Raw genomic sequence first — 27,984 nt, 5'->3', positions numbered from 1 at the left:
CAGCATGGAGAACCCCTTTTATTTGGGGGAGGAGGAAAGGTTCTAATTAGTTATTCAATTGTCTTAAGAAAATTATGATGGAAAAAAACATCAAGTATTATACTACTAGAGTAATTACCTTCAACCTTTAATCATGAAAAAGTTGGACAAGCAGGAACAGAGCAGCTTCACCAGTGAACTCTTGTGGAAAATAATTTTGCTTCCATTCTCTGATCCTGGCAGTTCTGTAACATACTTTGCTTTAATAACCAACTGTCTAACACTAAACTACACTTGAATTGCTGTTCATTGTTTATATTTCTGTTTACCTGCCTCATGATGAACCAGAAATTCAAGATGTTTCACAAGTGTTTTAGGATGGCACACACTGCCCAAAATACTCTTGAAAAGCTACACAAGTGGCACAATTCTGAGGCAAATTGACCCAAGTTAAGAAGTCAGCATAGACATTCTCAATTGCAGTTAATCATGCAAGTCACTATAATTTTTAACTTAATTTACCTCAAGTCACACCATTCATATTATTACAGCATCAATAGGCAAAAGAATTTGGGCCTCTAAGTATTCAGATTTTTTTTTAAAAAATTGATTAGGGAATTCCTAGAGTAATCTTAACTTTCTATCCTACAAATTGTCATACAAATAAGCCATGTGATTCAAAATCATGATCTATCTTCCTCAAACTTTACAATATTCACCCTAAAGTTTCATGATGTGCTGGCACAAACTAGCACAGATACTTCTAAAACTACTACAGGTCTATGGCATGCCTCTTGTACCTACTCTTATACATAAGGATTGTATGCCTCCTGCACTTACTCTTGTATACAAGGACTGTAATTTTTTTTTCCAAAATGCCTTTGGAACATTCTGGCCATGTCTTGAGAATGCAGGTAGTTTCCCTTCCTGTCCGCTCCTTACTCTATTCACTTCTCACAAAACCAAAGTCTGTGAGAGTGTATTTTGAAACTACTGACTTAACACTACAGATCAATTGACAAAGACTAGAACTGTATCAGCTCAATCGCACCTAGACTGTTCTGTGGCCTGTGAATGTATAATTTCCTGTCTCAAATCTTGGACTTATACTAACCCTATGTATTAATGACCTCCCAAAAGTCCAAACTAAAGGCTGTGACTTCCTTTACTAAGTCACTTCACCTCATGTTTGGTCTTCTTTTTCTGCCTTCAACTTTTCCAGAATTCTTGCCTGTTTCACTGGGTCTTGTCTTCTCATATGTTCAAGATACGTCAGGCTCTGTTTACTCATTTGTTTTCAAGTAACTTTCAATTTATGGCACTTCCTACAAGACAGGAATAAGAAACCTGTGGTCATCCAGATGGTGCCAAAATTAATATTGCAATTTAGACCTTTTTACCTTTTGCTGAAAGAAAAATTCTGTGAATTCCTCTAGGTTAAGAAGCTAGGGTAGGTATTTGATACTGCATGCTGCATCACAAACTCAACATGCTGCACTAACTTCTTAACTTGCACTAGTTTGCCACTGAAATGTATGCCAACTGCATTAAGCTGGCACAGAGCCATTTATTTTACATCTTGAAACTGATGCATTGATTCTAGTGAATCAGTAGGACAGTAAAAAGAAATTAAGAATGTTTCTCACTCCTGTCCAGTAGGTGGCACAAGGTCCATACTTGGGATTTTATGTTCTATTTTCTGAGAAAGTTTCCTATAGCCACATTAACCACTTTGCACTATTATTTTTCCATATCATCAGTTTTGCTTGTATATTTGTCTTGCAACCATCTCAAGGCATTATACAGTATCACTGTACACAGTATGGTAGCTAGTAAACAATCCCCTACCCAATTATCTAATGATACATATACAATGCTGCATCAGAAATGCTAATATACACAAATATACAAAATTATACTAAGACCGGGCATAGTTTATTTTGTTAAAGTTGTGTACTTAACAGCATGGGCAAATATGCTGCAATTTTGCTTTCCACCTCGCTTCTCCCAGAAAGCAATCTTTTCGAAGGATCCTCCCCACAACAAAACTGATCTGCTGTAAGTTAGGGCATAAATTCAGTGTGGAATGGCTAGGGTGTTAGGCTAGGGTGAAGCATTCATGGTCAAAACCCTATTCAGATCACTGTGGTCTCTCTCATCCTGACCTACTTCACTGGAATAAGGTAAAAGAAATTGCTTACAATACTAAAAAAAAACCCCTATGCCTTATTTTAACAGAAATTTTGTCTTTAATGGATGAGTACTTGTGAGCAAATTACAGAAGTTTTGGTAGAAGTGACTGGTTCAAACCCATTTGTTCTCCTGTTTACCCTAATTGTCTCCTTGACGCTGATTTACTATCCATGGACTGGTGATATGAATCCAGAGTCTGTTCTGCCAGTTTTCCCATTCTTTCTTACAGAATTTTATATGAAATTTGCAGTTAAATTAAGTGTGAATGGTAAGCTCTTCTGTCAGCATAATAGGATATAATGCCGAAAATACTCTCCTCTACCGGCATACCACATGGTACTTGAGCATAAACTGCTCTTCCTGTTTCCAGTGATTTTGTTTTGCCAAAAGAATTCTCCCAGAATAATGTGCGTTGAGTAGAAACAAAGTATATCCCATTAGACACTAGGTGACATCACTGAACAGAACTGTGGAAAGGACCAAACAGTACACTATTGTTATAGAGCAGAGGTGTAAAACTCAATTTCTTCTTGGGCCACATTGGCATTGTGGTTGCCTTCAAAGGCCCTGTTGTAACTGTAAGACTATAGAAATTTATCTACTCTCTATCATATTAAATATAATCCGACTCATTCAATTACCACTTTCTGACTCTTCGGTGCTTGGAATGCTGGGATTAGAAGTCCCACTGGGCGGATTCCCAGCATCTTTGCACATGAAATGGCCTGGCGGGCCAGATTCGGCCCGCGGGCATTGAGTGTGACACACGTGTTATAGAGTAAGCAAGAGGTAGTTTGCTCTTCTTCAAAGCTAGCACTCTTGATAAGGCCTCCCATAAGCTTATGGGCAAGTTAAGGATATGATGTGGTTAAAGAAAATTTTCGGGAAAAGAAATACTGGTGCCCAGGCATTGCACCACAGAGATCATCCCTCTGACATAGTCATCAGTACCCAATGTGGGCACACAGCAGAGAAGTGACATGTTACTTTAGAAATTTGTGAAGTGTAAAAAGAGAGGCAAAAGTAGCTGGAGCTTAATATGGTGACATGTCTCTAACATCAAAAGCTGTACAACTTACCCCTCTCTACAATGTCAGTGTATGTTTTAGAGATCAGAACAGAGAATAATAATAAAGAGTTCCATGTCTGTGTGTGAGATCCAATCTACTCCACCAGTTGATGATCAACCACTCAGGCTGCTGTATATCCCCAGATCAACATAACATAAGGTCCAAGTATCAGTTTATAGACAAAAATGTTGCCCAGCACTTCCTCCAAGTCAACAGGGAAGAATACCCCATTCTTGGACGATCTCTAATACTGAAGGAGAAATGAATCGTTTTAATGTAAGAATTTATATTTGGTAGTTTAGCAGTGATTTAGAGAACTTCAAGACATCTGTAAAACTTACCTTAACAGTAAGATGGAAGGTCTCCTAGATACGGTGAAAGCTCTTCACTGAATATGAACTGAATTGAGTATGTTGATTTTTTTAAGCACAATAACAACAAAAAGATGTTCCAACCATAAATACTTTCTCCTAGCTGTGGATTTTGGAGAAATGGCCATGTTTTGCCACTACACTGATTAACACACAATTTAAATGAAAAGTTGACTCTTAAAGACTCTCAATGATCACTGGCTTGGCAAGGGACTTATCTTTCAGATGACTAGGTAGGGAAAGTTTTGTAAGATGGGCAAAAACTGGTCCTTTCTGGCTACTGCTGTGTCTCAGATGACCTATGGTATGTACAAGCAAACAGACTAGGATATTCTGTGGATTTCTTTGTAAGAATATCTGAATTAATGAATGTGGAGATGAACAACAAACCTGTAACAGATTTGAAGTTAAGCATGTGAATCATCCAAGCCTTAGAAACAGCATCCTCCTCCTCTCACCAACTACTGTCTGGCAAGTAATTCTGTGGGGCAAATCCCTTTCAAATGAAGACAGGCAGAAAGGAGTACTCAGGGTCTTTTTCTTAAGCCCAGAAATTTCATTACTTCAGGGGTCAGCCAAAGACATTTTTCTCACTGGCTATGGGACATAATAGTTTTGTCCTTTTCTGATGCTGCTGGCCCAAAATTTCATTTTCAATATGTCTTGAAATTGACTCAATTACTCCATGCCAAGCAACAAATGAAAAGCACAAAGCCGTGCAGTGCAACACTGTTTATTTAATACACTGTAAAACATTTATCTACTTACCTTTTATAAACTAACAAGATGCCAAGGATGTTCTTCTGCCAAACGACAACATGCAAGGTGATAATTTCTCTCTGTTGTTCTACCCTCATGTGAGCTTACTGTGCACACAGCTTACACTGGTTTAAAATAAGCATTCAGATTTAAGTAGGACTTTGACAATCACTACATAACATCCATTTCTCAGAAGAATACTCCATCTTTCCCCCTACCACCACCACCACCATTAACAGTAAATCCTGTGTATTTGTGTACATATGTAGGTTACTCGTTCAAATCCTTTAGATGTCCTGATATTCCAAACTGAAAATGCAAAGCTGGTAGGAACAAAACATTAAGTCAAATACAACAGTTACTTTGTACATAACATAATCTTACGCAATGATAAATATGAATAATTACCTACCTTCTGTTAGAAAAAAAATAGTCATATATAAAGAATATAAAATAAGTTAAATATAAACTTGAATAGTTAAAAGCTACTTTTTTACAACTCAAGGATAAACCCCAAGTTGTCAATATTACATATGAGCCTTGAAGCTTTATATGAGAGATGTGTGTGCAAATCTTTGAAGATGGAGAAGAGGAGCCATTAAAGCCCCTTTCTAGGTTTGCAGGAACAAAAATTGTAAAAGTACCCAAGGAAAATGTAAATGATTGCAGAAGAAGATTCCTGTGGAATACATACATTTCAACAATAGTGATGATGAAATGGCAGGAGTCTTTTCTGGCTTTACTGCATTATAATTATGATCGCTTGCCCAGGATGGTGTGCTGATTTCTGAAGTTGATTCTTTAACTACTGTCTGAGCATTTGCTTCAGTCTTAACAGCTGTCACCACTGCTTTCTTCATGTTGCTGTCTCTCTTCTCAGGAGCTGGTTTCTTCTGCATGGAAAGGGGTTTGGTACCTGCCTGTGTAACCAGCAGAACCTCAATCACTAAATATCTCAACAACATATTCAACACAAAACAGCACTAAAGAGCAAAATATTTTGCTATTAGTTAAACACTGCAAACCTAAAGGTAGCAACCTAGTTATACCAATTAATCAAGATTCCTATGCTGAATGCTACAAGAGCGCATAGAGAATCCACAATCAGTATCAAATTTAATGCACTGTTGAGCGATGCTATGCAGCTAATGTTCAGCTAACCTACCAATTAAAATGGGCACAAGGAACAAATTAAATTGCTTCTGAAGCAATGTCATCTGGTTATTTTTCTATTTCCACGTCAAATCATACAAACCCTCAAAGTCCTACAATACCATATAGACTAGCATACAATTTTGCCTACCAGTCTGAAGTAGCTTTCAATGGGTAATATGAAATATAGAGAGCACTTCTTTGTAAAGATAAATACATTTCACCAGTATTTGCCTGTCCATTGCAAATCTTCTGCATTGTTATAATGTCAACCAAAATCGATTCCTAGCTCGTTGAAAGACTGCTAACAGGGAAAGCTATCTGAAGGTCAACTGAAACTTAGTACTGTATTACTATAGTCTTGGCCTTTCTTCTATTTAAGGGCATGTCTTCGCTAAGGATCTCCTAATACGGAGGAGCTTAGGAAAACAAGTCCAATGAATTCAGGAAAGCCAACATTCCAATAGTGGCTAAGAGACTATGTGGTGAAACAGGAAATACCCTGGTTAAAACCTTCCTCTAACATAAATTCATCTGGTGATTTCTTGTGTGCTGTCATTTTTCAGCATCAGACAGTATAAACAATATGTACACAACACTTGCTTTCCTCAAAATGTTACTGCAATTATTACTGTTACAGTACTGCTATTATATGTTATTAAATACTACTGAAGAACATAAAGAAATAAAGAGCCATGGCAAATCACATCAAGGGTCTAACTAACATTAAGTTCATACACTTTCTATCCAGCTGCCTGCAGGAAGCACCATTAATACAACTGCATTTCTCCTTTCATTCCTCAGCATCTGATAAATAAAGGCACTGTGCCTCTCTGATCTTGCAGGTTGCCTGAAGCCATCCAGATTATCAACTACTAAAGGGCCCTAACTTCTACTAATCTGTCTAATCCCCAAGTGGTCAGCCACCAGGAAATTCTTGTGGCAACAAATTCCACAATTAACTCTTCACAGTGTGAAGATGTGCTCCATTTTATCTACTGCCAAGCTCCCATCAATTTAGTGAATAAAAGCAAATTCTAGCATTATTGGAGAGAGAACAGCCTTTCTTTATCTACTCTCTCTAAGAATAGTTGTGTGTCCTCAAGCCAATTCTGACCTACAGCAATCTTTTTCAGCATCTTCTAGGTAGAGGGTATTCCGTTTACCATTTCCTTCTTCTGGGGGTGTCCTGGGACTGTGCAGCTTGCCCAACACCACAAAAGCTGTCTCTTGTGGGATGCACAGGTGACAACTGTATACCTAGTCTCTGGCTCCACAGGCAGATACCTAACTTACTGAGCTATTCAGCTAGCTATTTTAATCTCTCTACACTAAACCATACATAATGTTATATAGCTCTATTGTGTCTCCCATACTAATCTTTTTTTTTTCAAGCTAAACAGTAGTGGAACAGATTCGTTCCCTGGCTAATTTTGTCCTGCATCTTTACACTTTCTAAGATGCAATGAGAATAAGTGTACATAGTATTGCTGGCTAATTAGCAAATATTAAGCCATGATTCCTGTATAGTGATTTTATACCAAGAGGAATTAAATCAATGACGTTTGACTGATGGAGGGCAAATAGCTGGAGAAGATTTGTCTTCTTTATGCCACGCTTCTGGATTTCTCGGAACTGGCCACTGTTGTAAAAGAACACCAGACCACAGCTGATCTGACTGAGTAGTGTTATACATTCATGGATCTGGACAATCTGAAGTGCTACATACAACCTAAGTATTGTTATTATTATATCAGTCCACACAAACTCACCCCAACTAAAAACAATGCAAATATGAGGAAGCATTTAAAAAAAAACCCTGTCTAGGAGATATTTTAAAATGATATGGTTAGCATTTCATTGCTTTTAAATCTGTTTTAGTAAGGCTTTACCTAACATTCTTAATACTTTATTAATTCATTTAATATTTGAATAATTCAGGTTTTAGCTTTAAAATTGTGTTTTAATTATATATGGCCCCTTGGGGGTCTTTTCTTAAAAGAAAGGCAGGCAAATATATTTTAAATAAATAAACTTCTGTCCAATTATTCTACTATTGTTACAATGAACAAAGCTGAAGGATTTCCTTTGTTGTTTAACTGCCTACAAAGTATGCCTCAAGTTAAGTTAGGTCTACTTTAAACTGCACCAAAGTTGGTTAACAGATACCATGTGATTTCTTTGCTGTTTATGACTGCAACAGCAGTGCTAACTATCTGCTATGCAAGAAAAAGTGATTTTAAAATGATTATTAGACATATCTGAGCTTATGTGTAGGTTTGTGATATGCTGGTTGCATTTTTCACTGAAATGTGAATACTCTGCTATTGTTTTGTTGTTTCTGATACATAATTATTTGAATACAGCTATCTTTAAAGTACAAGTTAGGGTTGCTGCTGGAGTGGCAGGCAGGCCAATGTCATCAAATAGCTTAGTCTTAGAGAGAACCATTCAACATGGTCAAGAAAGAACCATTCAACACAGACTGTAGAACAAACTGGTGTATATTATCAATACTTTACTGTGCAAAAACTAAATAGTTACTATGTGCACTCATAAAGGAAAAAGTTGTGCATGGAAGGGTTTAAACTATTTCAAAACTAACTATGACTTACCACAGGCTGGGGTTTTACAACAACAGTTCGTTCAACTTTTGATCTAATCTTCTCTTTTGGTTTCTGCTCTTTGCCTTCACTTAGAAATTTCATAGTAGCTGCAGCATGGTTGAGGATGCATTCATGGCTGCAGTACACGGAACCTGGCTGAGCCACATTGGAACACCCTGGGCCAATGCAACTGGCGGCTTCAGGCTCTTCAACAACCTAAAAATAGCAAAAGAAATTGAAAGAAATCTTGAAAAAAAATATGCTTACATTTCACAACATGAGAAAGATTCCAATGCTTATTTTAAAAAATAAACAAGACCAATAGCCATCCTAAAAAGGTTCAGAAAGAGTCCCTAATGCCTTTGGTGTTTTTTTTTACAGTATAGGTATATGAACACTGCATTTTTCTATATTAAGTAATAATAACAACTGTACTTTTAGAAACCTCTATTCCATACAGCAACAAAATATACATATACATATTGAAATGAGGGCAATGATTTTCTGGGATGCTATTCCCTCACACATCTTAAGGAGTTCTTTAAAAGTTACACCAAGGAAGTGAAATATATACAAGAAAGATTTAGAAATACACATATTAGAGATAATTATGGAAAACATGTAAGTAAATTTAACTGGTATGCATAAAAGAATACTAAAACAGATGCCATACCATATCAAAAGGATTTACACAAAGCTAATGAAATGTAACCAGTTACAAATACAGTGGTGCCCCGTATAGTGGTGCCTTCGCTATACGAAAACATCGCTGTGCGGGGCAGGAAAACCTATAGGAACACATTAAACTTAGTTTAATGCGTTCCAATAAGTGTCTAAACTTACCCCCTCCAGCGATGTTTTCGCTCCGGCGGCCATTTTGGAGCCACCGATCAGCTGTTCAGCGGCTCCAAAATGGCCGCCGGAGCCCCAATCGTCGCAAAGCGAGTGCGGCGATTGGGGCTGATCCGTATAGCGATCCCCAAAAAGGGATCGCTATACGGATTTTTCGTTTAAACGGTGCACTCGTTAAGCGAGGCACCACTGTATACAGATCATATTCTATATATTTATTCTGTAAGTTTTGTCATTTCTCTTTCTATGGCCAAAATCTTAGTGCTTAGCACCGCAAATCACATTAGAGTGGGCCAATGGAATCAACAAGAAATTAGTGAATCAACTTCTCTGTAAGCTGATTCTTTTATTTATTTATTTAATTTATGTTTTATAGACTTCTATAAAAAAACTTACTTATTAAAGTAAGTCACCATTAGAGTAGACCCATCTGAATCAACAGAACTTACAGAGGAATTGTCTCACCATACGTGCATGTTAAGGTCCGGCCACTGAATTTTTACTGTCCTACAGGATCTAGAGAAATGAAGACATGCACAATTTCCCAGCTTCAGGAAGACCACACCTCAATGTTTATGCTGATTTTAGAAACTGTACTTCTTTTAGAAATTGCAAAGTAGATTTGTCCATTTTCAGTTAGGAAAGCATAACCCCTAGATTTGGAATTTTGCACAGAGCTACATATACAATTAAGAGCTAAAGCTCCCTATTAATGTATGGGAGGTTGCCAAAGAAATAGCCGTAATGGAACAGAAACACAGAGCTCTCAAACTACAAAAATCTAAGTAGAGATTGGCAACTTTTGTGATTAGGACACTGTGGCGTCCGCCCAGGTCATGAATATTGATATGCTATCTGCACAGACCAAGGGAGTGCTGGAGGGGTGGAGTCACGAGATATAAGAGACTCACCAGGAGGAGGTGGAGTTAGATAGAGTGAAGATTTTAGAGAGAGAGGGAGTTAGAGTTGAGGATATTGAAAGTTTTGGAGTCTGGGTGGGAAAGTAGTGGTTGAGAGGGATAAAGGAGAATGTTTGTTTAAGAGTTAACAACACTGTTTATCCTATCAACATCTGTAACAATAAACAATTTCTATTTCATTCTTTTAAAATTACATATGACCTGGACATCTATCAATAATAATAGGTAATATTGATGTAATCAACAGGTAGCAGCTGAGGCGTGAGCTCTTAGTTTGGTGAAACAAGCAGGGGGGATGTGGGGATCGTGAAAGACAAACTTTAAAGAGACACTTTCACAAGCAATTGCAACCATTATACAATTGCATAAATCTGATACCCATCCTTAAATATTCAAAATTTAAGAGCAAACTGATATGATGGGCTAGTTCAGCACTGGCTAAAACTAAAACACTGACTGGAACTCATCCTGAGATGTTCCTTTTACACAAAGGGAAGGGAACATCCTTGCAGTGGATCGTCCCGTCCACTAGTCTATAGACAAGATTTTAAAGCCAACCTTTTTTGAGCTCCCAGCTCCCTCTGGTGGTGAGAATAACCTGGGAATTAAGTCTCATCTGCAAGCTTCATAAATCAAGGTTTAAAATGGAACAGGTAACCAGAGATCATAGACAAATGCAGCTGGAAGGGGCCCATGAGGCCATCAAGTCCAATCCCCTGCTCAATGCAAGAATATTTTGAAATCAAAGTATATCTGACAGAATACTGGTCCAAGAAAACATAACCTTCACTTCCCCCTTAGACCCAAAACACAACCAAACTACCCCAATCGCATTTGTTATCAACTGGTGTGGATGTTTCTCCCCATGTATAAAAGGAGTCACTCATGTTATGCCAAGGTTGTTTTCCTACGGAGTGAAGGACATATTTAGTGGGACTGACCAAAGCTGTGAGTCCGAGGCTGTTCTCAGGCTAACTACAGCCCTCGGCAAGGTAACCTCCTCTATTGAGGAATCACCTGCTAGAGAATCTTACATCCAAAAGACTGCCATTGTAGAGGCTAAAAATCCATGGTATGAAGCCACTTGACGGAAGACTGCACCTTCTAGGTGGCAGCCCTACATATACTCAACAGAATTCTTGTGCTAAATGCCACTGAGGCAGTAGCATTTCACATCAAATGAGCAGTGCCACTTTTAGGAAGTGCTTTATCCAAAGACTTGTAGCAAGCAGACACATAGGCTTTGATATACCTGGCTGTTTGCTTCCCCCCCCCCCCCATGCTCCTGGACAGAGGAGAAATAGTCAGAAAAATAACTCCGTGGTTCTCTACAGGTAATTCTTTAATGACACTCCTGACATTCAGCAGGTGCTATGCCTCCTCTAGAGTTGTGTGTGGATTTTGGCAAAGGAAGGTAGGCATACATCCTGGTCCTAATGAAAGGTGGAATAACTTTTGGTATGAAGGTAGGGAGTAAACGGGAGAAATAACAAGAACCATCTGGAGTATAACTCATTCTGACTTAAGAGGAAGAACCTCCCAGGTCTGAGACTGTTTGCAGAGGCAATGGCAGTGAGGACAAACACCCTCTGCTATGGGAGTTTTAAAAATACTGACATAAGCTTGGCAAGAATGTGGAGAAGCTTCCATGAGAGAAATCTGTGCAGTACAGGAGGAGTTATCCCTAAGAAAACTGTTGATATTCTTGTGCATGTACAATGAGATACCTTTGTCAGACAATAAAATCATTGCTAAAGCTGCCTTTCTCCTTAGGTTGCTGACTACCAGACCCCTCTCCATGCCCTCCTGCAAAAAATTTAAAAACATATGAAGCTTTCCATATGTGCCCCTTTTAAAAACATTACGCTACCTATGAAAGGCTCAAAGTTACCTTACAGAATCTATTAGTGGATTCTTTATGCAACATGAGCACAGTGAGGACAACCAGCTTAAGATACTCTTTGTTCAAAAAGGAGTCCCTTTCAATAACTAAGCATGAAGCTGTGGCCTGGATCTGGATGGTAAACTGTCCCTAACTGGGAGTTTTTTGTTTTGTTTTTAAAGTCTGCTAAGACACAGTTCTACAAGGGTTGGAACCCAAGTGAGGAGCTATGAAAATGGCTCTGTGCGTTTCTGCTTTAACTATTGAAGAGGTCTTCCCCAGGAGAGCTATCTGAAGGAAGGCATGCAGTAAACCTTGCAACCAAGGAAACACTGAAGGTCTCCTAATCCCACTGTCTAATACCTGGAGGGGTTTTGTTGCTGTTGTTGTTGCTCTCTGGGGAAGCAAAGTACAGTGGTGCCTCGCATAACGTTTTTAATTGGTTCCAAAAAAAAAAACCTTATGCGAAAAAAACTTTATGCGAAACACCATTTCCCATAGAGATGCATTGGAAACCGGTTAATCCGTTCCAATAGGCACGGATTGCCGTCCTTAAGCGAAAAAAACCCATAGGAAACATCGTTAAACGATACAATGTATCCTCCATTGGAATGTATTGTAGCTGACTCAATAGGTTTCAATGGCTTTGCGAAGTCAATTTTTGCAAATTTAAGTGTGTCATAAAAGGGTCAAAAATGGTTTTAAATGCTTGGATTAGCTTCTGCACCCTCTAAAACGGATGCAAAAGTTAATTTGGCTTTGATCTGACTTTTCGTTAATTAATGGTGAATTTTTTTCCCCCAACTTTTGACAGCTGTCAAAATCTGACAGCTCCATTATTTCCTATGGGGGAAGAAAAAATTCACAAAAAATTAATGAAGACTCAGCAACTGTTCTAAATTCTTGGGTTCGTTAGAGGACCCCCTAAGTTGTGTGCAAACCTGATTTGGCTTTGATCTGAACTTTCGTTAATTTTTTGTAAATTGTTTTCTCCCCCATAGGAAAGCATGGAGCTGTCAGATTTTGACAGGTCCATTGGTTCCTATGGGCCAAAAAACAAAAATTCACAAAAAATTAACGAAACGTCAGATCAAAGCCAAATCAGGTTTGCACATGACTTAAGGGGTCCTCTAACGAATCCAAGCATTTAGAACTGTTTTGGACCCTTCTAAGACACTTTTTAAATTGAAAACAAAAAAAACGTTAAGCGAAGCAGGGGACCTAAAACCAAAAACGTTAAGCGAAGCATGGTCCCAAAAACGCTATGCGAAAATCGCCCATAGGGAAAAACGTTATACGAAGCACAATCTGCCTCTGAAAAAATAAACGTTAAGCGAAAAAAACGTTAAACGAAGCAAACGTTAAGCGAGGCACCACTGTAGATCTATCACCTGGGTGCTAGTAGTCAGGTTATTTGATGAATGCCTGTAATGATAGGCTCCACTAGGTGTGATTAATGTCCTGTCAGCTCAGTCAGTTTGCCCTGGTGTGTAGAATCATCTGTGACCCTCTTTTAGAGATGAAACTCTGCTCTGCAAGGAGCATGATCTCAAGCCCCCTTCCCAATTGATAGGAAAAACTGAGATTAGTTTAAGCAGCCTTAGTTCAAAGCCAACTGATGTTGTGGATCTTTTTTTGGCTTGGGACACCTTGTCCTGAGTCACTGGCAAAGCTGGATGTGTCCACGCAACCCTGAGGCCTGGCAATAGTTTTAATCTGAACCTTTTGAATGTGGAGAATAGAAGTGTCCTGAACAAGGCCAGAAATGTCTGCCAATGAAAAGACCATGGGACTTGTGAGAAAAACGACCAGTTTTGTGATTCAGCTGAAGGTCCTTTGGAGGCGGAGGAACAAGCATAGAAGTTTGTCCATGGCATCCAGTTCAAGTCTGCTACGATTGAGTGTATTGTTTTTGTAAGCTGCATCAAAGAACTTGTTGTAGCTTAATCCAGTTACCACATACCTATGGATTCTCTCCGTTTTCAGAGGAAGGGAATGTTTTGTTCTGGCAGGTATCTTTGATTATTGTATAAATGTTGGATTACTTCAACTGGTTTTATCTGACTGTAGCTTGGTGAGTAAATCACACTCTTGGAAGAATTCACATGAACAGCTGAATGTCTCTCTCTGGCTTGTAGAGGACACTTGACTAAAGATAGCCCACATAAGGGGATATGTATACCTGCAATTTCCTGAGGGCAACCGCAAGTGACCCATTATCTCAGTAACTACAATGCCTATGGGCTACCACTTCTCCATACAGAAAAAATGGGGAATTGACAGTGAAGAGAGTGAACAGGCATGCTGAGACAGAACTCTGTAGATCACAGAAGCCTACCAATCATTGCTCAAAGGGCTTTTACAATGATCTGAAGGGCCTTCATCTGAGTTTTCCTGCTTTTATACACTGATGCACCCCTTTTTTAGAGCCAGAAGAGCTCTCCTTTCATCCAGGTAGCATTTGGGAAAAGTGCTGAACATAATGGCACCTTCAGAGCAATTCTAGCTTATAGCCTGTGGAATGAGTTCTGTTTTGTTCAGAATGAGGGGAGGAAACAGCAAACCCTATTTGTACTCCTCTCTGACTTTGCATGGCAAGTACTTATTTTTTGGTGGAGTCTTCTCAGGCTATGTGGGGCTGTTGTACCTACCTCCTGTGGATGGGTGGGTGGGCTGCCATCAAACAGACTATACGAGGGGGTGCTGATAAGTACTGAGCCTTTCCCAGAAAAAATTGAGCTAGGAAACTGTAACTGCCACACTATTCTACATATTCCCCCCCAGGAAGTCAATGCACTTGTGACATCTGTCCTGCAGCTTCTTAAGTCCCGGTAAATAAAATTCTTCCAACTGCTGGCGTAACCACTCGTTTGCAGCATTAGTTGACTCCAGAACACTCCCAAATCATTGTCCCTTTAGGTGTTTTTTGAGTTTGGGGAACAGATAATAGTCAGAAGGAGCCAGGTCTGGAGAATAGGGTGGATGGGGCATCACTTCAAAGCCTAAGGACGTCAGTTTTGTCATTCTTTCACCTGCAGTGTGTGACAAGGCGTTCTCATGCAACAGGATGACACCTTTGGAGAGCTTTCCTCAATGTTTTTCCTTGATGTTTTGCCCCAACTTCATCAATAAAGCACAGTAATATTTTGCATTGATGGTTGAACCCTGTTGGAGGTAGTCCACCAGCAGAACTCCCTTCTTCTCCCAAAAAACTGTTGCCATTTGCTTCTGCAACAACCTTTGCACTCGGGACTTCTTTGGACTGGGGGAACCACTGTGCCTCCATTCTTTAGACTGTTCCTTTGTCTCAGCATCATAACAGTAGATCTATGTCTCATCACCAGTTACCAGCTTGCCCAGGAAATCTGATTCATTTTTTGCAAAAGGTTCCAAAACAGCCATCGATGACTCCACACGTTTCCTCTTTTGTTTGGTTGTCAAAAGTTTGGGGATCCACTTTGCTGCCAGCTTTCTCATTTCCAAATCGTTGTGGATAATGGCATCAACTCTCTCACGTGATATTCGGCAGTCCTCCATGATCATGTTATGGATGGCTTTCACATTTGCAGGCACAAAGACATAAACAGGTCTTTCACTGCTTTTCTCACTTTCAACACCGAAATGGCCAGTTTAAAAATTGACAGCCCAACGTTTAACTGTTGCATATGAGGGGCCACTGTCACCCATAGTTTGTGACATTTCATCATGGATCTGCTTTGCACCTTTCCCTTGGAGAAACAGGAACTTGATTATGGTCCTATGCTCTTCCACACTGAACCTTTCTGGAGGTGCTGTCATGTTTACTTTGGACCAGAAAAAGTTAAAATCATAGGTAGTTGATTTTTTTCTCTGTTGAATATAGACAAATTGGCCAATACACCCTGCAATTTATAGCTTCCTAGCTCAATTTTTTCTTGGTAAGGCTCAATACTTATTAGCACCCCTTCATAGCTGCTTGATCTGGGATTTAGGATGGAACAGACTGAATGGTTTCTGGCCATCCTGGGAATTCCATCTGGATTGACTGTGGCCTCCTCAGGGATCTGGCATTTCTATACTCTCTACATGTGAATGAAGGTCTGTTGCCATGTAGGGAAAGGACAAAGAGGTTACCTATCTGTAACCATAGTTCTTCTAGTGGTCCTCTGTGAATTCACACAAATGGGTTGTTCTGCGCCTGCGCTGAATGTCTCGGAAGATTTTAGAGCTTAAAAGTACAAAGTCAGTGGGACGTTCCCCGGTGGAACACATGCTCCACCCAACTAAGATTCCCCTCAGTTCCTAGAATTTGTCTGCCGGGCAGAATAATCATTTAATATAACCCATGATGGACATAGGGGAGGATGACGGGTGGGATGTGTGAATTCACAGAGGACCACTAAAAGAACTATGGTTACAGGTAGGTAACCTCTTTTTCTTCTTCATGGCTGTGAATCCACACAAATGGGTGACTGGCAAGCTTCACTTCCCGGATGGTGGGACATCACGGTAGGAAGAATGCCAAACAAATCTGTCAAATCCAGCATCATTGCATGTTCTCACTTCTAGGCGGTAATGCCTAACAAAGGTCAATGGAATAGACCATGTTGCAGCACGACAGATGTTAGAAACCTCGATTCCACACTGGGAGGCAGTAGATGTTGACAGCGCTCTAACGGAATGTGCATTCAAATTATCAGGAGGTGGTTTGCCTGATAGTTCATATGCCAGAGAAATAGTTTGGACTCAGAAGCCAGTGCTGCAGGGTCAGAAGACCAGCAGTCGTAAGATCAAATCCACGCAATGGAGTGAGCTCCTGTTGCTTTGTTCCCGCTCCTTGCCAACCTAGCAGTTCGAAAGCATGTAAATGCGAGCAGATAAATAGGTACCACCTCGGTGGGAAGGTAAAACGGTGCTCCCTAGTCACGCTGACCATGTAACAATGGAAACTGTCTTCGGACAAGCGCTGGCGCTTGAGATGATTGATGTGAAGTGATTGTTCTTGTCTCGTCCATAGGCCATAAATTTTGTGATGAAGACAATGTGCTCCCCAGCTGGATGGGCTGGAGTCGGTGACCTGCACCGTCGGATGGAAGAGCAGGAATGATAGTCCAACACGGAGGTTCGACATCGATGTCCACCAAGTGAGTTGACTGGCTAACTCTGGTGTCACAGTCAATTTCACAGATGGATGGTCTGTCACTGGGTTGAACAGTGGCAAGTACGACTGGAGTGACCTCATTTTGAGTCGGGCATGCTGGATTACTGATGTTGTGGATGCCATGAGCCTGAGGAGGTGTTGAACATGATGGGCTGGAATGGAAGTTTGAGATTGAAAGGGGCAAATATCCTTCTTTATAATATAATTTAATTTATTGTCATTGTAAGTATATACACAGTATACCATACAACAAAATTCACAATTTAACCTTATAACTTGTTCCAGGGGGATGAAGGCTCTGGCTTGCATGGAGTCAAAGAGAGCTCCGATGTAGGTGACTGTCTGTGCTGGTTCGAGATAAGATTTTGTATAGTTTACTTTGAGTCCAAAGTTCTGAAGTGTGTCAAGCATGACGTTTGGTACGATGTCACAACTATCAGCCAGTCGTCTGTGTATGGGTAGATGTTTATACCCTGAAGGCAGAGATGCGCTGCAACTGGTGCCATGCACTTTGTGAAAGTCCCCGGCATAATGGAAAGTCCAAAAAGTAGGGAACAGAATTGGTACACGTTGTCGAACCGGCATCTGAGAAATTTTTGATGAGACGGATAGACCCAAATATAGAAGCATCCTGTAGAGATCACAACAAACCATTCTCCTCTTTATCTGGGTTTTTTGAAAAGGCTGGTGTCAATGGGACTGATTTCGATTCTGAAAGGATGATGTCAATGGTGGTGGACCTTGAAAGGACTTGTCAACTGTGATCGGAATTGTCGATATGGCTAGAATCTCTGATATGATTGTTGTTGAAATGATTGTGGATAGAACTGAGTCTGTCTGTATTGAGGTCGTTGGTATCAAAAGGATTGTTGGTTGGTGTATGATCTTGCAGTTTTCCGTATTTTATAAAGGTTTTCCATGGTTGCATCTGTTTTCCGATTAAAGAGATCTGTGCCGTCGAAGGGAAGGTCTTCTATCCTTGACTTGGCATCATCAGACAGCCCGGTGGATCTAACTAAGCCAGGCGTGTCAGCGCAACGCTATCGAGGATGCTAGGGTCTTCGATGCTGCATCAGCCGCATATCTATCCACAATCCTTTGTTATTTTGCCAATGAGGTGGCCCGGTATGGGCATTAATCAGTTCAGTTTTGATTGATTCAAGTGCGGATTCCAGTATCGGCAGAATTTTGTTCCAAAGTTGGCGCTGATAAACGCCCATCGCCCTTGATAGTTGGCGACTCTAAGTGAAAAGGATTGGAGCAAATAAATTCTTCAGCCGATGATGTCAATTTTCCGACCTTCCTTATAGTAGGGGCCACTGAAGACTTATTTCTGGCTCTGGGCTGATTGGACTCAACAATTATACAATTGGGAGTAGGATGTTTAGCCAAAAACTCTGTGTCCGTTCCATGGGTCTTGTACAGGTTTTCAGTCCTTCTTGAGATTTGTAGTGTAGATGGTGGCTTGTCCCATGCTTTCTTGATTAGTTTGAGCATCGATGGAATAAAAAGTAAGACTTTGTGTCCTTTCTTGTTTGTCGTTGAAGATTAGATCTGCCTCAGGTGATGGAGGTTCTTCAACATGTAGTTGTAGGGATTTAGCCATTCTGGATATCATCTGTGAATAAGAAGTGAAATCCTCTGAAGGAGATGGAAGATAATTATCAATAGCATCTGAAGTTGGTGTAGGGAAGTTGGATGGTAAGGTAGTGCATATCACACACGCTTCAGTTCTTGATAATATGAATGTCCTTGGTATGCTTCCATATTGATATGGATTGCAATATGGGACAACTTCCTCCACGTCAAAATGATGGTACCGTGGAAAATTGGTATACTGTACTGGTAGCACTCTCCATATGAAGGCATATATTGAGGAGGAGAAATATGCTTCCATTTCTCCCAATGTTTTTTCGGGGAGAGTGTTGGAGTCCAATCCTGAAAGTTGGATTTCAATTGCCCGCCCTGATGCAGGGCCAGAATGGGCCAAGGCCTGGCTGGATGGCGCATCAGCCACCAAGAGGCCAGTGTGCCTCTGTTCCTCCAGATGCTCTCGGGGAGAGTGTTGAGGAGAGTCCAATCCTGAAAGTTGGACTTCAATCGCCCACCCTGATGCAGGGCTAGAATAGGCCGAGGCCTGGCTGGATGGTGCATCAGCCATTGAGAGGCCAGTGTGGGGAGATAGGCTACCAGTTGACACCAAAGCATGAGCCTTTTTTGTTCATGGCTGTCTTCCAAAAGTGAGATCAGAGCCTTTGCTTAAGTGCTGGCTTGGTCAATTTTTTACATGCTGCACAAGAATGGGTTGGGTGTTGCTCGCCCAAGCAGAATAAACGGCATTCATGGACATCAGATAATGGGATCTCACTTGAACAGCCGACACACCTTTAAAAAGGATCTGTTGAGGCCGTAAAGAGCAGTAAACCTGAGGGAGAGATGGTTGAAGATATGGGAGGGGCAGGAAGCCAGAAGCGGAAAAGGAAAAGAAACGGAACTAATTGACAGGGGAACGTAGATTAGTTGGTTGGAAAATAGGAAGGTATCAATTTAGGTGTTGATTAGAAGAGGAAATACTAATATAGTCGCTAAAAATCGGTCAAAAACACTCTCTATTCTTCTGGAGATCCTATCAGCATGGCGGAAAAAAGGAACTGAGGGGAATCTTAGGTGGGTGGAGCATGTGCTCCACAGGGGAACATCCCACTAACTTTGTACTTTTAAGCTCTAAAATCTTCCAAGACATTCAGTGCAGGCACAAAACAACCCGATTATTGCGTTCCTATGGGCTTGAAACTCACCGTCCAGCGAAGATCCTCCATAGGGTGGCCATTTTCGCTGCCCGTGCAGCGAGGAATCCATCCCAGAAAACAGGAGGGGGGGCATTTTGTTTACCCAGTGGCCATTTTGAAACTGCTGATCAGCTGGCCAAAAATCGTCATTTTGCGAGAATCAGTTCCCGAAGCAGGGAACCGATCATCACAATGTGAAAAAAAAAAACATTTGAAACATCATAAAGCGATCGCTTCTGCGATCGCAAAAAATTTGTCATGATGCGATTTTGTCATTAAACGGGGCGCTTGTCTTGCGAGGCACTACTGTATCTTTATTTTTGTTGTGGGGTTGGCCTGCCAGCATTTGAGCCATAAGTGATGATGTACTGGAGAAGGCCTAAACTGAACTGGAATCCATTGTAAGGAAAGCAGCTTCAGTACATGACTGAGCTTAGTATCACCCGTGAGAGCATGTCTTTGGCCCATAGATCAACTGCTTCTGTAAACTGAAAACGCTTCTGAACAAGCCTGGAGGATACAGGTACAGACCTGAGAACTTTTTGAGATCAGAAATCGGGGCTCCCTCCCATATCCTGAGAGTCCCTTCTCCATTCTGGGAAACAGCTGGGGAGAGTTGATGCACCAGACTCCAAGAACCTCTGGAATAGAAGAATCCCTTGGAGTAGATGTCTGAGTTCAGGGATGGGCCTTCCATGGTGCAGGCAGAGGCAAAGAAGGGGGGTTTGCTGAATGGTACTCAGAGCAGAGGCTCTTTGGCTCAGTCCTTTTGCCCCTGTGAGACTTCTGTAAGCATGAGACAGGCCTGCTCAGGAAGCCCCCTCCTTGCACAGGGAGAAATGCAACAGGACTTCAGCCGTCCCTGGCAATGGCAGAACAAGGCATCACCTTAGACTCAGCCATAGGCTGCCTCATGGGGGTCAGCCCATGACAGGCCCAAGCCATCCTCTCGGTGCAACACAGTAATGTAGAAGAGGTTTGTCCCAGAGGTGAGAAGCAAGAGAGCCAAGGGAGGAGGGGGAAAAAGGAGTAAAACGGTCTAGAGAGAAGTGAGTGTAGGAGATGAGAAAAATGAGCTGCTATTGAGGTGGAGACAGACTGAATTCCTGGGTTGTCCTCACCACCAGAGGAAGTTAGGAGCTAAAAAATTATTGGCTTTAATATCCAGTCTATCTAGGTGAATGGGCAAGACAACCCACTGTAAGAATGATCTTCCCTCCGTAGGAAATTGGGAATTAGATCATATATGCATAGATATGTCATACATAGTGTGAAATTAAAGACCTTCTCCACATACATTTTCTGAAACCTTCAGATACTCTGGAAAAATGTCAGCACTCTTATTTACAGGATAATCAGTAAGTAATATGTGACTTATGATGTTTGGTTGAAGAAGTGTTTAATATGCCCCTAACAATCTTAATCATAAGTGTTTGTATCAGAAAAGGATAGATGACCTAAGGTCACGATGGATTTAAATTGAATAGCTGGAATACTTACTGGTTGAAATATTTTCAGCTTTTTCTTTCCACTTGGATTTGCAGCTTTTTCAATGCGACCCTTTATTCCTTGGTCCTCAATGGACTTTTGTTCAATAGTTCCTATGCTTGTGAGCTCTGTGCCATCACTCGCAACGTGTCCCAACCCAGTTTCATGTTGCTCTGTTTCCATAACAGTTTCATCCTGCACCTGTAGAATGGTGCAGTTTGGGCAGATATAGTCCTCCCCATTCCTTTCCAAGAGTCGCCCACGAGCCTCAGAAATCCCTACACAGTCCCCATGAAACCACTCTTCACATCTATCGCAACAAATCATAAACCTAAAAAAAAGTATTGGTAAAGATATATCAGTTAGGTATATAAACTAAGGCTTATATACATGTATCTGAGTGCAGTCGAATGTAGTTTATGAAAGTTGTATCACACTCTTGTACCATCAGTAACAGCAAAATAGCCCTGTGGCACCCTTAAGATCTGCAAGCAGGGTTGATTTGATTTAAATCAAATTGATTTAAAGCATAATTTAAATCACAAATTAAAATGAAAAAAGATATTTATTTTGAAGAGCTAAATAAAAATTGTTTTTAGAATTTTAATTGTGATTTAAATTGACTTATTTTTAAAATTTTTATCCACCCTGCCAATAAGTTTTATATTATCTTCAGTTGCATCTGAAAAACTGCACTGCAGTCCATGAAAACTAATGCCAAATAAAATCTAGTCTTAATAGTGCCACATGACTGTTTGTTTGTTTTTACTACATCATACTGAAACAGCTACCTCCTTGAAAAAACTATTATCATCAATGTAGCAGACATTTCCACATCTACCAAAAATAAAACCAAAATGCAATTCCTCGTTACCTAATCCACCTCTTTTAAGAATTACAGATCAAAATGTTTTAGCAAAGACTATAGTACAGCCAGTGTAATGTAGCGGACAGAACAATGGACTAGAACTAAGCAGATTTGGTTTCAAATCAGCCCTGGAAACTCGCTGGGGGTGTGTGTGACAATGGTAAAATTAAAATATCTCATATGCCTTGGAAAATCTATTAGGTTGCTGTGAATCAGAAACAACTTGACAGCACATAACATACAAAGGCTTCAATATCAAGTCCAGCTGCACATTTTGCTCATATTCAACTGCATGTCTTTGTCTCCTTGCCTTTACCAGCTGTGATAATGTGGACCTCTCTGCTCTGACCTGTCAAGTATTATGTACCTCACAGCCTAGTAGGATATAACAGTAGTAGTGGATGTAAAACTGTGGCAGAAGCTCCCTCATGGCATGGCAGCATCTAAAATTGTGTGCTAGTCTTTGTATATAAAGAAACCCAACAAAAATCTGTCCCTTTTGGGAAAGAAAGGCAGGATAGAAATGTTGTAAACAAACTAACACACAAACCCTGTTATAATTGTCATCTTTTCATCCCAATGTATTCCTTCCTTCAACACAACCTGTACAATTGCAAATCTCTGCAAACTTCCTATGTGCAATGGACTTAACTGTAAAAAGTGTTCTCTTGTAGAAATATATTTATACTTTAATACTGAAGGTTCTTGAACACATAAACTTCCTATATAGACATGGCACACTGTACAGCTTTTTAAGGTAATATTTTGATACTACTGTTTGTAAAGAATACCTGTTATTGTGAGGCTGTTGACAAATACAATATAGAGTACTAGGATCATAAACTTCAGACTCCGATTTGGTCCTCCTAGGCTCTTCAGATTCATCACCAGTCTCCAAAGGAGATTTTCTCTCTTTTTTAACCTGAACTGCTTCAGTATTTCCCTTTGAAACAGCTAACTGATCTCCAGTATCAATATTATCTTTACTTTCTGGCTCTTGCTTTACTGATACTTCATGCTTAATTTGTTTGTCTGTTTGGCCATCAACTGACTCATCAGAGTTCTGCTCTTGATGTTTTTTCCTGAGGTGATTCTGTAACTCTTTCAGTGTTAATTCTGTAGGCTTCTCCTCAACGCGTTTCTTCCTTAGACGGTTCTGTAGTTCTTTCAATGTTAACCCATCACTATCACTGTCAGATGTATCCTCTTCATCTCCCTCTTCTTCCTCAGGTTCCTTAGTTGAGCTACTCTTACAAGCTGACGGGCCCTTACTCTCTTTGGAGCGGCCCTTCTGATTTACATTTTTTGTATCTGGCATACTTTCTACGCTGCCTTCAGAAGCAGTCTCAATATCAGTAACATGGCAGGATGCTGGTTCACCCAAGTCCTCAAGAGCTGCAGGAAGATTCCTCCTTCCCCTGCGCCTCACTGTTGTAAGAAATTCTTCTACCCGTTCAGTGCGTTTTGGTTGTCGCCCACTACGCCTAAGAGCCAGGTTTTGATGCTGTGCAGACGACTGCTCAATGATGTCCATGTCAGCATCTCCTAAACCTTCACGCTTTGCAATTGTAGTTCTCCGAAATCCCCAAGTTTTCTTGAACTCTTTACTAGTGGGCTTAATTGTTTTTTGTTCATCCTCATTGCTTTGCTCGCCTCTGTCATCCAAAGCTGATGTTAACAAGAAAGGGGAAAAAAACCTTTGCAGATTTTAAACATGTTAACTATTTTTCTAATGAGCACAAGCATAAGGCATGAATCCAAATAGAAAGAAAATCAACAGTTCTTATTAACAGTTCTCATTAAACAAAGTTATAGCACAAACAAGATAAATTTAAACCTCCGTAGTTCATCTAAAAGTATACAGTACTAATTACAATATATTCCTTTGAACATGTAAGACATATTTTTAATGTTCAGTTATCTATATCTGTTTCCAAATTTTAAATCTCAGAGTAAACAGTGTGATCACATAAGCCCTGTGATAATCATCACACTGTTTTCAGAAGGATAACTGAATATCCTGGCAATGAGGAGACAACAGCAGTGATAAGTAGGAGCAAAAGATATGAAGCTGCTGTCTGTTACTTATGTAGAAGCCTGCAAACAACTATGACCTCAGAACTACAATTAACTACACGTGTGTCCTTCCAGGTGCTGGACTGCAGTTTCCATCAGACTTGGCCAGCACAGACAATAATGTAAAAAGATGGAACCTGTATTCCAACATCATCTAAAGAGCTACAGGTTGCCAGCTCTGGACCTGGGCAGAGAACTGTCTAAGAGTGCAACAGTCTTTTATTTTCCTTTTTGACTCCAACTCTCACAATCTTGTAAAAATTCCCCAGGTAGAATTCTGGGGAGTTCTAACCCACAGACACCTACATTTCACTCACCTAAAACAAGGCCTGTCTTCCAGGCTGTTTGGCTATCTCAGGCTTACTGCTGTTAACATACAAAAGGAAACTACACAGTGATTCCTCAGAGGCCTTGGCCGTTGTGGGAGGTGCAGTTCATTGAAGAAGTCCTCTAACAAAGACTAATGGGCATAAAAAACTATAGCCCTCATGAAGACCTAGGCGTCCCTGAAAGCAGCAGGACATTTCCCTTTTTGTACTTTAACAGTATGCCTGAGACAGCCAAGCAGCCTATCAGATACGCCTTGCTCCAGGTGAGTGAAATGTCAGTGTGGCCGCAGGCTGAAACTCTCAGAATTCTGCCTGGGGAAGTTCTTAGATAACTTATAGAATTCTGCCTGGGGAGACCAAAGGAAACCTATAAAAAGGAATGGGACATCCCTTGTACTTATGAAAGACTTGCTGTCTATAAAAGCAGCACACAATTTAGGTTGTTAAAAGACATGTTTTTCATGATAACTATTCTCATTAATTATGGTGAGACTGACAGGAAAGGCCAAAATTCTGTTGTGTAACATAGTAAATTGCACTACAGTAGGCCCACTGAATCAATGAGGATTTCGTGAATTAACTCCTCCATAACCTCCGTTGATTCCCATAAACCTATTTGAACTGTAACTCACTAAAGTAAGTTGCAGTTACAGTAGGTTCAATGAAGATGACACACCAAATTCCCATTGATTCAGTTCGCCTACTGTAGTGTGATTTGCTATGCAACAGGATTTTTGCCAAAATGTGGCAATTACAGAGTAGAAGTGTTTACAGTTCCAACCACATTATACTGTTCTCCCCACCCTCCCAATATTCAATTTTCCCCACAAGAAGTCAGCACTCTATGCCCACTGGGCAATGGTTAGTCTTCATAGGGTTGTGTGTTTTGTGCCTCAACTTTTAACAGAAAAAGATATTTGTATTTTTGCAAACACTAAGATACACCCAGTCCCACTGATAACTCTTCTGTTGTCTGCTTGTGTCATGTGAATGATGGCACTCACAGCCTAAATACTGGAAATAGATGGAATGATAGTACCATGCTTTTATGAAATTATTTTCCTCCCTAAGCAAATCATTTACCAAGAGCAGGATTTTCCATATTAGATTCGGACTCCACTGCAGATTCCAAATTTTCTTCGTCCATACTAGAGATTCTACTGCTCCCAAGTGTCACCTCTGAAAACAAACAATAATAAAACACAGATGTATAACTTTTAATTGACTTTCAATTAATGAAAAAGCATTGATGGTGACAAACTATAAAGGTTCTCTTTTGGGACTGGAGGGGTTAAACATTTAGGTAACTGAATATTAAAAAGGAGACCCTCAATAGCTACAGTTTCTGCCTAGCTTGCATACATTGTTAACTGTGACCTGGCATATTGTTGGACTGGGATGTGGGCGTCCCACCTCAGCCAAGAAACTCACTGAAAAACCTTGGGGTTAGTCACTCTTAGCCTGACCTAACTACAGGGTTGTTACAAGGATAAAAGTAGGGAGAAGGGACTCATGTACATTGCCATGAGCTTACCAGAGGAAAGGTGAGGAACAGAAATAGAGATAAACTCACTCTATTATATAGAAGTATATGAAATTACATACTGTACTTCTTTTAACCACAGAAAGGCCTCAGGCAGGCTAAAGTATATTACTATAAAGCCAATATAGTAATACACAACAACCGGCTAATATTTCTTTGAAAAAAAAGTTAGAAAATCTTTATAGGTTGCCTTTCACAGAACACCTTAATTTTCTATGTAAGGAAGCATAAGACTGTGTTCTACATTAATAATCTGAAAGGGACATGAAAAAATAAAGATCAGATATGTCAGTTTATCACAATTAACTTCCAATGCTGTTAGTTCCTTTTCAAAGGATCTGCAACATTTAATTCCTAATAATGTATTCCCCTATCCATCTTACATTCACATATGCCCAGTCACTATGCAGGTATACTCCTGGCAAGAATAAAATGTCTAGGAAAAATTATGCATGGATCTAGACACCAACCACCAGGCTTCCAATTCCCCTTCTACTTATGATACCAGTTCCACTTCTCCAAACTGAACTGTCACCCTATCTATTCTTCTCTTCTACTGTAATCTTCCAGTGACCTTTCACAGCACATGAACAGTGCCTTGAACAAGACTGAATAAGATCATAAAATGTTGCATATATTTGATTTATTCTGGTTAGATCTGATGAAAATTGCAGTCCAACAGTATCTGAACATCAAGAATCTGCTCATTCATATAAATGCAAATTAAGGCACAACTCCAAGCTCTGCTCTGCTGGTTCTCCACATGGGATTATCCTGTTTTTTAAAATCTCACCTGCCAACTCCTTCACAACATTACAAATTTTCCCTTGAACTCAATGACCAGTACGATTGCCAAAGAAAACTCTTAAGTGGCAAAACAGAAACCCAGCAGCATTTTACCAAGAACTCTATGAGTACTGTGGCCCCCTAACTGTATGCCCACCAGGATGTTTGATGTTATGGAGGCAGCAAAGCTAGGACAAATACCTGCCCAAGATCCTGTACAACCGTTCTGGAATGAGATTCATGTTTCTGTTCTGATTCAGCACAAGCACTGGTCCAATTACCCTACCGAATATCACACTAGAAGTACAACCACACTGATCAGTGGTCACTCTGTAACACCATAACTTCTTATTTCCCCAAATAACACAATTTCTATAATTGAGCCTCTGCAGGACACCCACAAGGCTTGGCTTCTACTTTTCAAGCCCTACTTTGAGAGGCAAACTATTTCACACAAAAGCTTTACTGAGACATTCTCTCACACACCCTAGATGCTATTTGCATTATACAGGGATTACAGTAGAGCGGGTGGGTCCCTACAACATGCTCCTGCTTGCATTTCTACAGCTCCTAAGTCTGAGCTCGACCTCTATGGGAAAGAGCCTCTTCTATTTTGAGTGGGATCTTCATATGACCCTTAACTGGCTTCAAACATTAGAGCAGAATTTTTAAAGGAAAAAGAGCAGTTAATATGTAATTGTTTACCTCTGAGGGCAAAGGAAGGTTAAGAGTGCAGCAGCTGAATGCTGATTTCTAGAAAAGAAAAAAGAAACAGAAGATTCTCCAATATCCTCTAAATAATTTTACCTGACACAGTATTAGAGGTTGCTGAGAATTTTTTTGCCTGTTGATTTAAACCAAAGGAAGAATCACTGAAGGGTTGAAGCAAGTCAAAACCACTCAGCGTAACCCCTACAGCACATGATGTGCTGCTGAAGTCAGAAGTACACTGTTCATCTTGATGCCATCCTGAAGACTCCGAAACCAGCAATACTCCAGTTGATAAGGCTGCCTGTTACAGGAAAATGTATTTATATGTTTGTTTATTTGAATTACCTGTTTACCATCTGTGTTAAAAAAAATTCCTATTTAAACAAATTAATTAAAATTTATGTAAATATTTCTTAAAGTGATAATTTCCTTACCTTACAGACAAAACAAAATTTATTGAACTTTTTACC

At 40.2% G+C, this 27,984-nt stretch overlaps 1 protein-coding gene across 8 annotated transcripts in view; it reads right to left on the bottom strand.

The window, feature by feature from the left end:
* DIDO1 (death inducer-obliterator 1) overlaps positions 1 to 27,984 on the bottom strand; it is an 84,541-nt gene that overhangs the window by 36,689 nt on the left and 19,868 nt on the right. For 3 of the 8 annotated variants that reach the window (XM_020804623.3, XM_078392010.1, XM_020804619.3), the window contains 6 exons: positions 27,611 to 27,815; positions 25,558 to 25,653; positions 22,861 to 23,737; positions 21,214 to 21,532; positions 8,140 to 8,346; positions 5,067 to 5,292 (listed from right to left, as the gene is read on the bottom strand). In XM_020804623.3, the coding sequence (XP_020660282.3) occupies positions 5,067 to 5,292; positions 8,140 to 8,346; positions 21,214 to 21,532; positions 22,861 to 23,737; positions 25,558 to 25,621 (1,693 nt within the window). In that variant the 5' untranslated portion in view covers positions 25,622 to 25,653; positions 27,611 to 27,815. Of the gene's footprint in view, positions 1 to 110; positions 5,293 to 8,139; positions 8,347 to 21,213; positions 21,533 to 22,860; positions 23,738 to 25,557; positions 25,654 to 27,508; positions 27,557 to 27,610; positions 27,816 to 27,984 lie in introns of those variants that run through there. The other 5 variants (XR_012086105.2, XM_020804621.3, XM_078392012.1 and 2 more) reach the window with 5 other exon arrangements.

Source organism: Pogona vitticeps, chromosome 4 (assembly GCF_051106095.1).
Source record: "Pogona vitticeps strain Pit_001003342236 chromosome 4, PviZW2.1, whole genome shotgun sequence".
Classification (NCBI taxonomy): Eukaryota; Metazoa; Chordata; class Lepidosauria; order Squamata; family Agamidae; genus Pogona; species Pogona vitticeps.
The sequence above is the reverse complement of the archived record's forward strand: the minus strand, read 5'-3'. Positions and strand labels throughout refer to the sequence as shown.